The following is a 16,113-nucleotide window of genomic DNA, read 5'->3' as shown; positions in this document are numbered from 1 at the left end:
TAAATTGCCCTAAAAGTGTTCAAAAAGGTTAGGTGGGGTTACTGGGTTACGGGGATAGGGTGGAGGTGTGGGGCTTAAGTGGGGTGCACTTTCCAAGGGCTGGTGCAGACTCGATAAGCCGAATGGCCTCCTTAGGCACTGTTCTATGTTCATGCAACGAAGTGGTATATTTTGGTAGGCAGAATATGGATAGGCTAAAGGCTAGAATTGTAGGGCAGAGTATCCTAGAGCTATTTGCGCACAAATCATTGAAGGTAACAAGGCAGGTTGAGAAAATGATTAAAAAGACAAAAGGGACCCTGGGCTTTATAGCGGCACAGACCTCAAAACCATGGAATTTATTTTTAAAATACCAGTTTGTCTTCCGTTCGAGTATTGTGCCCATTTCTGGGCACTGCACTTCAGCAAGGGTGAGACTGTGCAGAAAATATTTTTGCGAATGGTTCCAATGTTAAAGGACTGCAGTTATATGAAATAATTGACATTCAATGGCATTAACATCACCAAATCTTCCACAACCAAAATCCTGCGGGTCACCATTGACCAGGAACTCGACTGTACTGGCCATACTGTGGCTACAAGATCAGGTCAGAAGCTCGGAATCCTGCGACGAGTAACTCGTCTCGTGACTCCCCAAAGCCTGTCCACAATTACAAGGCACAAGTCAGGAGTTGATGGGCTACTCTCCACTTGCCTGGATGAATGCAGCTTCAACAACATTCAAGAAGTTTGACACTATCCAGGACCAAGCAGCCTGCTTGTTTGGCATCGCTTCCGCAGGCATTCTCTCCCTTTACCACCGACGCACAGTCGCAGCAGTCTACACCATCTACAAGATACACAGCAGGAACTCACCAAGATTCCTTAGACAGCACCTTCCAAACCCACAACCACTACCATCGAGAAGGGCAAGGGCAGCAGATATATGGGATCGCCACCACCTGGAAGTTCCTCTACAAACTAATCACCATCCAGATTTGGAAATATAATGTCATTCCTTCTCTGTCACTGGGTCAAAATCCTGGAATTCCCTCCCTAACACTATGGGTGTACCTACACCATATGGTCTGCAGCGGTTCAAGAAGGCAACTTACCACCACCTTCTCAAGCGCAATTTGAGATGGGCAATGAATGCTGTCCTAGCCGATGAAACCCACATCACTTGAATGAATGAGAAAAATATTAGAACAGCTGGGCTGTTCTTGAAGAAGTTGAGAGAACGTTTGATTGAGGGTTGACACGGTGGCACAGTGGTTAGCACTGCTGCCTCACAGCACCAGAGACTCGGATATCAATTCCTGCCTTGGGTGTGACTGTGTGGAGTTTGCACTTTCTCCCTGTGTCAGTCTTGAATAATTCAGCTCCTGTTTTCTCCCATAGTCCAAAGATGTGCAGGTTCAGTGGGGTTACGGGTTAGGGTGGAGGAGTGGGCCTACAAAGAACAATATAGGACAGGAACAGGCCCTTCGGCCCTCTAAGCCTGTACTGGTCATGATACCAACCTTGGCCAAAACCCTCAGCACTTCCTTGTGCCGTATCCCTCTAAAACCACCCTATCCATGCATTTGTCAAGATGCCTTTTGAATGCCGTTAATGCATTTGCTTCCACAACATCCCCTGGCAATGCGTTCCAGGCATTCACCGCCCTCTTGTGTATAAAAATAAAAAAAATAAAAAACCTGCCTCGCTCCTCTCCTCGAAACTTTGCCCCACGGACCTTAAACCTATGCCCCTGATGACTGACCCATGCCCCTCATAATCTTGTAGACCTCTATCAGGTCACCCCTGAACCTCTGTCATTCTAATTAAAACAGGCCGAGTCTATTCAGTCTCTCCTCATAGCTAACATCCTGCAGACCAGGCAACATTCTGGTGAACCTCCTCTTCATACTCTTCAAACCCTCCACATCCTTCTGGTAGTGTGGCGACCAGAATTGTGCGCAATATTCCAAGTGCGGCTGTAGCAAGGTTCTATACAACTGTAACATAACCTGCCAGTTTTTATACTCAATGCCCCGTCCCATGAAGGCAAGTATTCCGTATGCCTTCTTGATTACTTGTCCACTTGTGTTGCCACTTCCAAAGATCTGTGGACCTGCACGCCCAGAACTCTCTGACTTTCTATATTCCGAAGAGTTTTGTCATTTACGGTATATTTCGCCTCTATGTTAGACCTACCAAAATGCATTACCTCACATTTGTCAGGATGAAACTCTATTTGCCGTTTCTCTGCCCAAGTCCAAGTTTCCAACCTATATATGTCCTGATGTATCCTCTGACAATCCTCAACACTACCTGCCACTCCACCAATCTTGGTGTCATCCGCAAACTTGCTAATCAGACCGGCTACATTTTCCTCCAAATCGTTTATGTACACTACAAACAATAGAGGCCCCAGCATAGATCCCTGTGGTACACCACTAGTCACAACCTTCCATTCAGAAAAACATCCTTCTACTGCTACCCTTTGCCTTCTGTGACCGAGCCAGTTCTGCATCCATCTGACCACCTCACCTCTGATCCCGTGTGACTTCATCTTTTGTACCAGTCTGCCATGAGGCACCTTTTCAAAGGCTTTACTCAAGTCCATTTAAACAACATCCACCGCCCTCCCCGCATCAATCATCTTTGTCACCTCCTCAAAAAACTCGATCAAGTTAGTGAGGCACGACCACTCTTTACAAAATTAGCTGTCTATCGCTAATGAATGCATTTGTTTCCAAATGGGTATAAATCCAGTCCCTGAGAATTCTCTCCAATAATTTACCTACTACCGACGGGAGGGCCATCGGCCTATAGTTTCCTGGATTATCCCTCCTACCTTTCTTAAACAGCGGTACCACATTAGCTATTCTCCAGTCCTCTGGGACTGGCTCACCTGTAGCCAATGAGGATACAAAAATGTCAGTCAAGGCCCCAGCAATTTCCTCCCTTGCTTCCCTCCGTATTCTGGGGTAAATCCCATCCGGCCCAGGAGACCTATCTACTTTAATGTCTTTTAAAAGACCCAATACCACCTCCTTTTCGATGTCAACTTGACCCAGACTGTCCACATACTTTACCCAAGAATCATCTTCCACAAAGTCCCTTTCTTTGGTGAACACTAATGCAAAGTACTCATTTAGTACCTCTCCCATTTCCTCTGGCTCAACACATAGATTCTTCCCACTGTCCTTAGTGGTCCAATCCTTTCCCTGGCCACCCTCTTGCTTTTTACATGTGAATAAAAAGCTTTGGGATTCACCTTAATCCTACTTGCCAAGAACTTTTCATTAGCCCTCCTAATTTCCCGCTTAAGTACCTTCCTACTTTCTTTATACTCCTCAAGGGTTTTAACTATCTCCACCCTTCTAGACCGTTCAAAAGCCTCCTTTTTCTTTTTGGTGAGGTTAGGGTACTCTGTCAGAGGGTCGGTACAGACTCAATGGGCACTGTAGGGATTCCAAGGAAACTATGGTTTCAAATCATGAAGGGATCTAAACAGAGTAGATGGGGGGGGAAATTTTCCCATTGATGGAAGGTTCAAAAGGCAGAGGACACTGATTTCAGATGATTGACCATATGCGATGTGAGGAAAAACCTGGATAGTGAGTGATTATGATCTGGAATGTACTGTCTGAAAGTGCAGGTTCATAAGAAAATTAGACCTCGAGAAAAACAATTTCCTGGGCTCCGGGAAACAAGTGTGGAGCTAAATTGGTCTAGCAGAGAACCGGCACAGACTGAATGGGCCAAATAATCATCTTCAGTTCTGTAATTCTTTGTTTCCAAATATTGACAAAGATCAGGGGCTGGATTCTCTACCCCGACGCCGAAATTGCTTTGACGGCGAAATCAGGAGTGGCGCTGGTTTTTGGAATCTCCGTCCCCTGAAAAGCGGCGTACTCCCACGAAGTATTCATGGCCTCAGGCCATTACCTGAGGCCTGCTCCACAATGTTCTGTCCCAAACTGGCCGAGTTCCCGATGGCGTGGGTTACGTGTACTCACACCATTCGGGAACCTCGCGTGGCGGCTGTGGACTCAATCCAGCGGCGCCACAGTTGGGGGGAGGGCCTATCCGAGGGCAGCGGGGATTTCATTTGGGGCTGGGGGCACTGTGGGCAGGCGGTCCGGGGCGCGCAAGCGGCCGAATGGGGGAGTGGCACTACTTTTGCGGTCCAGGTCCGCGGGCTGAGTCCGCCATGAAGCACAGCGCGGTTGCTGCAGGCCTCCACCGTGTGCATGCGCGGCCACGGAACCGGAAATGCTCAGCGCCGTATCTGAGCTCTGCGCTGCCTCCCTGCTAGCCCCCAGCAAAACGGAGAATCGATGCCCGTTTTGCGCCAGTTTCCCTGGCGTAAACGACCACCGTTTTCACGCCGGCGTGGGGTCTTAGTCTCCCAAACGGAGAATCCAGCCCGAGATTTCGGTGCTTTCCGAAATGCTATGGGTCATCCATTTGACTAGACAGTTGGGACTTTGGTTAATTCTATCATTCCAATGGTGGCTCCTCCAAGACAACAGCCCTTTTTAATACTACGATCAAGTGTCATGCTAAGTTGTTATGTGCTCCAGTACTTTGAAAGGGGTTTGAACCGTCAACCTTGTGACTCAGAAGCAAGAATGCTATCACTGATCCAAGGCTGACACTTAGGGACACAACCCTGATAATTTTTAACAAATAAATTTAGAGTACCCAATTTTCTTTCCAATTACGGGTCAATTTAGCGTGGCCAATTCACCTACCCTGCACATCTTTTTGGGATGTGGGGGTGAGATCCACGCAGATGAGGGGAGAATGTGCAAACTCCACAAGGCCAGCGACCTGGGGCCGGGATCAAACGTGGGTCCTTGGCACCGTGAGGCAGAAGTGCTAACCATTGCATAACTGTGCTGCCCACAACCCCTGGTTAATATGGATCTCCAGCTATTGTTTTTTTTGTTTTGAATTATTTCCTTCATGTTAATTTTACTCTTGCAGAATAGGATTATGTCCAGCATGTGCATTTCTGGTGAGCTTTGTTTTACTCGCAAATAAGATTGCTGAGAAAAGAGTTTGTGCTTATCAACAAAAGCAAGATACTGCAGATACTGGAAATCTGAAATTGAAATGAAAACCGCTGGAAACACACAGGTTTGGCAGTATCTGTGAAGAGGAAAACAGAGTTGGCATTTAAAGGTTGATAGCCTTTCACCGGAACTGGTGACGATTCAGTTGAATGGCCGTTGACCTTAAACATTAGTTCTTTTTCTTCATAGATACTGCCTAACCTGAGTATTTCCACTATTTTGTGTGTTTATTTATGTGCTCATAGTTGACATGTTAGTATTTACTGTGCATCTTGCTCAGAAGCATAGTTTTAAGCCTCACAGTACTTGGGTGATGATCTGAACTGCAGAGAGTAGGAAGGTACGAATCGAAGCTGGAGCATCTTTTACCTGTCGGAGGCAAACAGGGAGGGAAGACACTCTCCACAAAGGCTTCCCAACCTAGTTGTTGACAAGGGACATTAATAATGATCTAGGGAGCAGGTTGCGCCTACCTTGTCAAATGGCACAGTAGCATAGTGGGTAGCACTGTTGCTTCACAGCTCCAGGATCCCAGGTTCAATTTCCGGCTTGGATCATTGTCTGTGTGGAGTCTGCACGTTCTCCCTGTGACTCCGTGGGTTTCCTCCGGGTGCTGCGGTTTCCTCCCACAAGTCCCAAACAGGCGCCGGAATGTTGATATTAGGGGCTTTTCACAGTATCTTCATTGCAGTGTTAATATAAGTGTACTTGTGACAATAAAGATTATTATAAATGTAGGGGACAGACATGGCAGTTGGGAAAAAAAACGAATTTTCAAAAGATGGTGAAGGATGAATGAGTTCAGTGGCCTATATCTGGGGTGTAGCATTTAGTCCCAGATATCGACCCACTGTTCTCTCTTTCCCCCCCCCCCCCCCCCCCCCCCCCCCCAACCCTGATGAAACTTGTTCAATTTGGTCACATTGATTTATTGCACTAAATTTCTTTTTTCTGTCCAGGTTTACACCAGATTTCACTACTTCCTGGGTGATCCGTGAATTACAACTTTTAACTGCAAGAGGCTTGCAGTTTCAGTTCACTCTGAATGTGACTCTTCCACACCACATGTTACCTCTCTGTGCCGACTTGGTGCCAGCGCTTAGTTGGGAGCAGCCATTCTGGATGATTGTCTGTCTTTTTAGCTGGTCAGAAATTTAACAAGAAACTTGCATATACTTAAAGTACAGTTTTAATTTGGCAACGATTGTTGTGATGTTACTGTTTTGATTAATTGTTTCTCACCCTGGCTCTTGAAAAGCAAATTTGTTTAAAATACCCAGTACCTGCCATCTTCTATTTATATTTAAATAGGTACTAAATTAAGCTTTTGACAGGAGTCTAAATGTCGACTTTGTTTGTTGATTACCTGAGTCTTGCCACCTTGTTTTTTCCCTTATGGAAAAATGAATGGAGATTTAAGCATTCAAATTTGTAACTAATGAGGATTTTCCCATTGTAACCAAGGTGAAAAGTTCAGGTTTTCGTTTCCGGAATTATTTGTACTGATAGATTGATTTCCAAGACCTGTCCCAAATCCCACATGTTAGAATTCGTAAACCTTTAAAAAATATATATATTTTTATTCAAGGCATTTTCAAATTATTTACAAAACAGAGAACACACGTAACCATCATCCATAGACCATAGTCCTAACACAAAATCCCTCTATGTCCTCACCCAATCGACTTTCCAAGTATTAAAACAAAACACACCCACAAAGTGCCCACAATACAGTAAAAACTCACTCTGATTTGCATATAGCGGAACCCGTTACTTATCGGCAACTGGAACTCTTCCAACCCTCCCAGCTCCACAAACTTACCCCAAACGAACAGAAAACACTCTATTCCTGCCTGTTCTCAAGCCCTAAACATAGAATGCAACCCCACCGGAATAAATCTACATTGCCACAGATCAGTGCCCACAATGGCATACCCTCCATCTTATAATGTTGCTTGCACTAATTCCACATTGAATGATGAAACCACCACCCAGCTCCTGGAGCACCTACCTGACGAGAACGGAAGAGGTGCCAGTAACAGTGCCCTCGAGCTTTTCCCTCTACATGAGGCCTCCTCCATCCGTCCCCACACCGACCTCTCCTCCACCATTCAGCTCCTGATCTTTTCAACATTCGCCGTCCAGTAATAATTCAGCAAGCTCGGCAGAGCCAACCCTCCCCTCCGCCAGTCCCTCTCCAAAAACACCCTCCTAATCCGGGATACTTTACCCGCCCATATAAACTCAGAAATTATCCTATTCATCCTTCCAAAGAAAGACTTGGGCACAAAAATCAGGAGATTCTGAAAGATAAACAGAAACTTCAGCAAGACAGTCATCTTTGCAGTCTGGACTCTCCCCCTCCACCAAGTTCCCCAAATTCAACTTACGCAATTGGGCCAACTATGCACCACCGGTATACCCAAATACCGAAAACTTGACTTGACCAGCCGGACCGGCAACGTCTACAAGTCCCTCCCCTGCACCCGAGCATTAACCGGGAAAACCTTGCTCTTTCCCACGTTGAGCTTATACCCTAAAAAGGACCCAAACTCCATCAATACTCTCCACCTGATCCATGACCCACTGCAACAGATCCACTGCATATCAGACCCGGTGCTTCCCCCTTCCCCCCAACCTCCGAAGCCCTAAGCCTCATTGCCAAAGGCTCGATCTCCATTGCAAAAAGCAACAGAGACAACGGATATCCCTGCCTCGTTCCCCGGTGCAAACAGAAATACCTCAAACTAATATTATTTGTGCGAACACTGGGGGTCCCTATACATCAACCTCATCCAATCCACAAATCCCTGGCTCAGGGAGCCTCTGCTACTTCAATGAGGAACGGGAGACATGCTGAAAATGTGTCCCCTAACTGCTGTTACTGTTTAAGAGTTTACTTTTGTGCAGTCTGCAAGTTTTCTTTTCATTGTAACCTCCAAGAAACTTAAAAACGGTGGACTTTTTATTTGTTCTAGATTCCTTGGCTCCTAGATTATGATTTGAACTTTTTTTTATGACGTAAAGGAAATTCGTCCTATTCAAATTATGTCTTAACTTTAAAGGAGTGAAAAAATGAGTGAAATTCTCCTGAAACTTTAATCTTTGCACCGTTTTTTTAAGAAGTTGAATGACAGTAGCATTTTTGTTGAAGTGATGTGGTCATTGCACATTCTATGGGTAAAATATAACTTTTGGGGTGAAAAACAGATGGTAGTGGACCAGGTGGTCATTGTACACTGCTCGAAATTCCTGTGTATGGGAAAAAAAATCAGCTGAGTTCCAAAAAGTTCCCCCTCAGATTGTATTGTCCCCTCTGATTTAGTTTGCAATCTCCCCTTAAAATGTTCTGGGTTGAGAGGACTTTGAAGCCTTTGTTAGTTTCGCAATAATGCACTATCAGTAAATTGAACATTTTTGATGTATTATCCTATTCCTGTCAGTAAGCTAGAGAAATAATATGCAATTTTTGTTTTGTAGTTTGCTGCTGTTTTGTGTCATCATAATGGCCTATCAACGTGCTCACTACATTTTGACAGAGTTTAGTCAATCTAGATCAAGACCGTGTCACACCTCCCTGCTGCTCCAACAGGATAGAACCTCCATTAACACACTTGGTTCCACAACTTACAAGTAAGCTTTCTGTAGTAATAGAACCTATTTTCAACAAATAGTAGCTTTAGAAAAGAACACTGCTTTTGCAGTGATTTATATTTAGTTTGCCTATTTGATTCACATCAGTGAGCATGGTGAAAATATGCACTTGACTAAGTATCAAGTAGTACATTTACACTAGAAATAATTATGTTTAATTAGTCACAAGCAAGTCAATAATTTACGTTCATTAAAAAACTTACTTTGCTTATACAGGCAACCTTTCGAATTAGATTAATTATCGATGGTATAATTTTAATAATTTCTTTTTTGTTGTCAGGTTAAGTAGAACTGGCTGCAAGGCTTACAGTGAAGGCAATAATGTGTCAGACAGGGGGAAAGGAAGAGGGACTATAGCATTGAATGGGTCCTCTGTCCGAACCCAAAGTACCTCAAAGCGGAGTCCTATTAACTCAAACCATTGTCCAAGAAAGCTCAAATACTACAGCAAAAGTAAACTGAATACATCTACAAATATTACCAATGGGACTAGTGAAGAGTATCGGCGGACCAGTGGCGTGCCGTTTTATAGCCCAAAGGAGCAGCAACCTCATATGGAGAGTCTTCCATATATGAAGCTACATGATGAAAATTATGGACCATTTGCAGGGGAGAATCTAGAAAAAGTAGAGGAGATGGTACAAGAGTGTGAGGGGAAACCATTTTTTCTTGAAACTGAACCTACTACTGATCATGAACTTGTGACCTGTGTACTGTCAGAGGAACAAAGCTCTGTGCTTCCTATCCCTGACATTAAAGAATTGAATCACTACGGATCTTTCCAAGCACATACTCTAGATGAAAACCACGATCACCTGGTGTCAGCAGAAAGCTTCAGGACTGATGAAACACAATTCGCTTCATCTATTATTAAAGGTATCTTAATATTTTGAAGATTATTCAGAATAGGAAACGTATGTTAATTCTAACAGTGGTGTTTGAATACCATCATATTTTAAATTACGGTGATTTATGTTATATAGCACATAGAACTGTACAGCACAGTACAAGCCCTTCGGCCCACGATGTTGTGCCGAACTAGTCTGAAACTAAGATCAAATCAGCTCACTCCCAATCATTCTAGTGCACTCCATATGCCTATCCAAAAACCGCTTGAAAGTTCCTAAAGTGTCCGACTCCACTACCATAGCTGGGAGTGCGTTCAACGCCCCAACCACTCTCTGAGTAAAGAACCTACCTCTGACATCCCTCCTATATCTTCCACCATGAAGCTTATAGTTATGCCCCCTTGTAGCAGCTACATCCACCCAAGGATGTCGCTGTCCACTCTATCTATCCCTCTCATCATCTTATACACCTCCATTAAGTCACCTCTCATCCTCCTTCGCTCCAATGAGAAAAGCCCTATCTCTCTCAACCTTTCCTCATAAGACCTACCCTCCAATCCAGGCAGCATGTTGTGGTCTTCCAGTATTTTATTATGATCCCAGACCAAAACCCAACAGTGGCTAGGATTCTGGACTGAAACCCTAATATTTTAGATTATTGTGCAAGACTGTGCGAAAAGAATATTTCGCTCCAGGCGTGATTGCACGAAAAAATAGGGATTTAGTATTTTAAAACAAAACTACACAGTATTAAAATTTTTCACCTCACACCCAAAAATAGTCTGCAATTACGCTTAAACCGTACTTCTAAACACAGTAAATACAATACCCTTAATTACTTTCTCATTTCCCAATTGAACAACAAGAAAGAAAAAAAACATACAGCACTCAATCCATCCTAATTCCCCATGGCACAGAGTAATACTTGCTTTCCAGAACAGATTTGGCTCTTGGTAGAATCCCTTCAAACCATGGCTGGATGCCTTTTAAAAGCTATTTCAACTGGTTTGTTTCAGTTTCCCCCTTGTCCTGAGCCAAGTCTGCACTGCTTTAAATATTATGAATCTTGTTTTTGTAACTATCCTACTGTGAGAGCAGAAGAGCTTACTTGTGGACTCAGTTTTAGCCAGATCAGAACTCAACTCAAAAGCTATCTCAAAATGTCTGAATACCGTAGCTCCACCCAGCAATGACATCATCTCCCCAAGCTAAAAACAAATTAATACCCCAGGCTTAAAACACATTAATTCCCAGGGACTCCCTCAAGTCAAATAACAGTGCATTATCCCAGGCTTTTTACTCTGGTCCTGAAGGTTTTCTGGTCTTGCAAAACTAGATTATTTTAAAAACATGACTACTGCAATCTATCCGGGAGTAGGCCTTATGTACATGGGAGAAAAAAGAAAATTCTCAGGCCTAAGGCCTGGCAAATCTCCACGGGTCTACTCCCCCCATCGGATCCATAAACCCCCTGCCACCTTGGCCGCAGCCGGCCTCTTTCCGGTCCTAGATCTGGAGCGATCCAATGCTGGGTCCAATACCGTGTTGAAATCCCCACCCATTATCAAGCTTCCTACCTCCAAGTCCGGAATAAGCCCCAACATCTGTTTCATGAATCCAGCATTGTCCCAATTCGGGGCGTATACATTTACCAATACCACTCCCCTCCCCTGGAACCTACCGCTCACCATCACGTATCGGCCTCCATTGTCCGCTACTATGTTCTTGGCCTCAAACGACACCCGCTTCCCCACCAGTATTGCCACTCCTCTATTCTTCGCATCCAGCCCCGAATGGAACACCTGTCCTACCCATCCCTTCCTTAACCTGACCTGGGGCGAAATTCTCCCCCAACGGCGCGATGTCCGCCGACTGGCGCCCAAAACGGCGCCAATCAGACGGGCATTGCGCCGCCCCAAAGGTGCTCCGCATCTTTGGGGGCCGAGCCCCGACATTGAGGGGCTAGGCCGACGCCGGAGGGATTTCCACCCCGCCAGCTGGCGGAAACGGCGTTTGTTGCCCCGCCAGCTGGCGCGGAAATGACATTCGGGGCGGCGCATATGCGGGAGCGTCAGCGGCCGCTGACAGTTTCCCCCGCATGCGCAGTGGGGAGAGTCTCTTCCGCCTCCGCCATGGTGGAGACCGTTGCGGAGGCGGAAGGGAAAGAGTGCCCCCACGGCTCAGGCCCGCCCGCGGAACGGTGGCCCCCGATCGCGGGCCAGGCCACCGTGGGGGCACCCCCCGGGGCCAGATCGCCCCGCGCCCCCCCCAGGACCCCGGAGCCCGCCCACGTCGCCTTGTCCCGCCGGTAAATAGCTACTTTAATTTACGCCGGCGGGACAGGCAATTTCTCGGCGGGACTTCGGCCCATCCAGGCCGGAGAATCGAGTGGGGGGCCGCCAACCGGCGCGGCCTGATTCCCGCCCTCGCCCAATCTCCGGTACCGGAGACTTCGGCAACCGGCGGGGGCGGGATTCACGGTGGCCAACGGCCATTCTCCGACCCGCTGGGGGGTCGGAGAATGACGCCCCTGATCTGCCACCTTCAGATGTGTCTCCTGAAGCATGACCACGTCTGCCTTCAGTCCCTTTAAGTGCGACCCGGGCCCTCTTAACCGGCCCATTTAGGCCTCTCACATTCCACGTGATCAGCCGGATTGGGGGGCTACCTCCTCCTCCTCCCCCCCGCCCCCCCCCCCCCCCCCCCCCCCCCCCGCCCCGACTAGCCATCTCCTATCTTAGGCCAGTCCCGTGCCTGCGTCTCCCGCACCCTCCAGTCCCCCAGACGGGGAACCCCCGCCCCGACCACCTCTTCCATTTTCAGTTCCCCCTCGGCCAGTGCAGCAGCAACCCTACTGTGTTGTCGTCCCCCCCCCCCCCGCTAGATCCGAATCTAGCTCTTTTGCTCCCCCCATAATACTTCCGTAAGTCTGCTGACCCCGGCTTCCCCCGCCTTCACGTTGCCCCCCCCAGTGTGGAAATCCCTCCTCCTCCTTGCGCTCCTCCATCCCTCTCCCTCCCTAACGCGGGAAAAAGCCCGCGCTTTCCTGAGCCAGCTTCGCCCCCTGTGGCGCAGCTCCTGTTGAGGCCTTATCCCAATTCCCCCATCCCCGAGTCTCACCTCCCTTCAGCACCAACGCCCACTGTCCCATCAAAAAACTCTTTCCCCCATCCCCATCCATCGTCCCACCCGTGAAACATTCTTTACCCATATTTACAACCCTGTATACAGTCAACATCTCCTCCACAACCACAGTCCCTCAGTTCGAGTCCAATTTTTCCATTTGGATAAAGGTCCAAACCTCTTCTGGCGTTTCGAAATAGTGGTGTCGGTCCTGATAAGTGACCCACAGTCACGCTGGCTGCAGCATTCCGAATCTCACCCTTTTTTTATGCAGCACCGCCTTGGCCCGGTTGAAGCCAGCTCTCCTCTTTGCCAACTCCGCGCTCCAGTCCTGGTAGACTCGGATCACCGCATTCTCCCATCTACTGCTCCGCTCCTTCTTGGCCCATCTCAGGACACTCTCTGTCCGCAAAGCGATGGAACCTCGCCACTGTCGCCCTTGGCGGCCCGCCAGCCTTGGGTCTCCTCGCCAGGACCCGGTGAGCCCCTTCTCGCTCCAGGGGGCTTGGAGAGGCCTCCGCACCCATCAGCGAATGGAGCATCATGCTCACATACTCCCCGTCATCAGCCCCCTCCACTCCTTCGGGGAGACCCAGAATTCGGAGATTCTTCCTCCTCGACCTGTTCACCAGGACCTCTAATCTCTCGGCCCTCCTCTTGTGCACCATCTCGTGCGCCTCCATCTTCACCGCCAGGCCTAAGATCTCGTTCTCGTTAGTTTTATCCCTCCCCTCTCGGAGCTCTACCGCCTGGGCCTTCTGGGTCTCCTTCAGCCCCTCGATCGCCAACAGCATTGGCGCCAGCACCTCCTTTTTAAGCTCCTCCACGCAGCGCCTGAGAAACTCCTGCTGGCCCGGCCCCCATGTTGCTCGATCTCCGTCCTCCGCCATCTTGTTTTTTCCCCCTCGTTTCTGCCGCTGCTCCAAAACCTGTTTTTCCGCTGCTCTACTGCTAATCCCCGCCATATGACGGAAGGGGGATCTTACTTCACCTTCCCACACGGGATTTGATCATAAAATTTTGGTTGGGGCTCCTCCGGAGAGCCCAAAAGTCCGTTATAGCGGGAGCTGCCGAAATGTGCGGCTTAGCTCCGCATCGCCGCAACCGGAAGTCATGACTACTGCAATCAAACACACACTAACTCAGGATTTTAATCCTTAAATTGCCAAATGTTTATAATCCAATATATATCTAAAATCCTGCATTTGTCACAATATGTAGGTTAAATATCGTATAGATTTTATAAGGCAGTAGCATAGTCAGCCAGTTATAATGCAAGAAGCACACTAAATGAATTACTCATCTAAACCTATTGCCTGAGTTTACAGACTTTGTTTGATTCTCCTTTTATACTGGTTTGACACTGGTGCCTACATTAGAATGAAGCAGTCCAGCAACATAAGGTAACACCACTTGCTCCATATAGCCGAGTTGGCGAAAATCGGTCACTGAGCACCTGAGTTTGATATATACACGCTGCTCTACTAACCAGCATCCATATGCCTGAGAAATCACTTGAGAACATATTGCTGTGCCAGGCCTAAGTAAAGATGCAAGATCCAGTGAGCAATTCAACTCACTAAACCAGAGGAGGAAGTCTCACAATTTAATTCCTGTGCTGAGGTAACTAATTTCAACTACAGCACTCGTGAGTGCTGCAACTAGGATTGAGCCTCTGAATTTGGGAAAAGAAATCGGTGCGGATTTCTGCACTGTTATTCAGTGATTCTAGTTGGAGGTTTATGAAGTAACAAGTGGGGACATGATTGGATACAGCCATGCTTCAATGTACCTTTTGTCATGTTCCCGCCATCAATTAGATGGTCCATGTTCAATGTTGCACATAAATAATACCACTTAGCCGAGGTAGTGGAGAACTATCGGTGCTTGTGAATTTTTACCCAAGGAGAATGATGGCTCTTTCAGGAGTGGTGGATAAACCTTGGTGTGAGGGGAGGCGATGGGAAGAGAATTAGTTTTGAATAAAAAACATTAGATGTGATATTTCGTTAGGTGTTAGTGTTTTTTATTTATGTTGTAATTCTAACGCTCAGATAAGCCACAGCAAGGGACAATGGAGAAGATCAGCGAAAATCTGAAGGTGGAAGAGCAGGTGTCCCTTGAACTTCAAGAAAAAGCTCATGTGCCAGTCCTACAAAATGTACTGCCTTCCTTTATAGTGCAGATTCTGCCCACAGCTGAGGTACAGGAACTTTTTAAAAAATATGTATTTTTATTTGCATTTTCCAGCTTTAACAGTATGACAGTTTAACATACTTTGTAAATATTATGTGCTTTGTATGTTCCAGAAAACCCAACCCACATCCGTCCCGTGTTTGTCATCCCATTTCTGCCTAGCTCCATACAATGGTGTTCTTGCCCTTCCAGCAGTCGTCCATAGACGTCCCCACAGTTCCCCCTCTCCTTACTGTCCGTGTTTATTAGCTCCTCCAGTAAAGTGTCTCTCGGGGTCCTAGAATACCTTGCTGTCTCCTTGCGGGGAAAATTTTTGATTTGTAGGTGCCGGCACTCCTGTCCTTTCGTGTAGCTCCAGTTCTTCCGTTAGTTTGTCTAAGGTCGCGAGTGTGTCCCCCATGGAAAAAGTCCCTGACCGCTAGTTTCCCCCCGTCCTGTCTCCACTTCTTAAAGGTGGAGTCAAGCATGGCTGGAGGGAATTTGTGGTTACCTTAGATGGAGCCATGGAGGACATCTCGGTTAAACCAAAATGTTTTCTCATTTGGTCCCATGTCCTCAATGTGGCTGCCACCAGGATGTGTATTTTGCTGGCGGGGGATAGGAGCGCTGCCATGGCGAGGGCTCAGAGGGTCTGTCCCTTGCAGGCGGACTCCTCCAGCCTCACCCATTCCGTGTTCTGTTCTTATTTCCATTCCCTCACGCTCTCGGCTGTGGCTGCCTCCTCTTCGGATGCCCTTCCAGTCTTTCGCGTCTTGCAGAACGATTGCCAGGTGTTCGATTTCCAGGGCGAACAAGAGCAGGGATAGTGGGCATCCCTGCTCTGTGCAGCTGTACGTATTCAGTTCTGATGGTGTTGGTCCGAACGCCCGCCTTGGGGACGTTGTACAGGAAATGCAGCCATGAGGTGAACCCCGTTCCTAGCCCAAACTGCTCCAGTACCTCAATGAGGTACTTCCATTTGACTCTGTCGAAGGCCTTTCCTGCATCCAGGGAGACAATCACTTCTGGTGTTCTCTCCCCGGGTGGGGTTATAACATTCAGCAGCCGCCTGATGTTCGCAGTTAGCTGCCTACCCTTGACAAAGCCAATCTGGTCCTCTGCCACCTCTGGTACGCAGTTCTCCAGTCTCTTAGCCAGGACTTTTGGGAGTATCTTCGCGTCCACATTGAGAAGCAAAATGGGTTTGTACAATCCGCATTCCGACGGGTCTTTGTCTTTTTTGGGTATCAGTGATATCATGA

The 16,113-nt window shown here is 47.3% G+C and overlaps 1 protein-coding gene across 1 annotated transcript in view; it reads left to right on the top strand.

Moving 5' to 3' along the window:
* Nucleotides 1-16,113, top strand: part of tmem131l (transmembrane 131 like) — a 210,796-nt gene that overhangs the window by 168,961 nt on the left and 25,722 nt on the right. The window contains exons 23-26 of the mRNA XM_072496016.1: nt 6,011-6,196; nt 8,532-8,684; nt 8,986-9,581; nt 14,731-14,879. Of these exons, the coding sequence (XP_072352117.1) occupies nt 6,011-6,196; nt 8,532-8,684; nt 8,986-9,581; nt 14,731-14,879 (1,084 nt within the window). The remainder of the gene's footprint in view (nt 1-6,010; nt 6,197-8,531; nt 8,685-8,985; nt 9,582-14,730; nt 14,880-16,113) is intronic.

Source organism: Scyliorhinus torazame, chromosome 3, assembly GCF_047496885.1.
Source record: "Scyliorhinus torazame isolate Kashiwa2021f chromosome 3, sScyTor2.1, whole genome shotgun sequence".
Classification (NCBI taxonomy): domain Eukaryota; kingdom Metazoa; phylum Chordata; class Chondrichthyes; order Carcharhiniformes; family Scyliorhinidae; genus Scyliorhinus; species Scyliorhinus torazame.
This window is presented reverse-complemented; position numbering and strand designations above follow the sequence as displayed.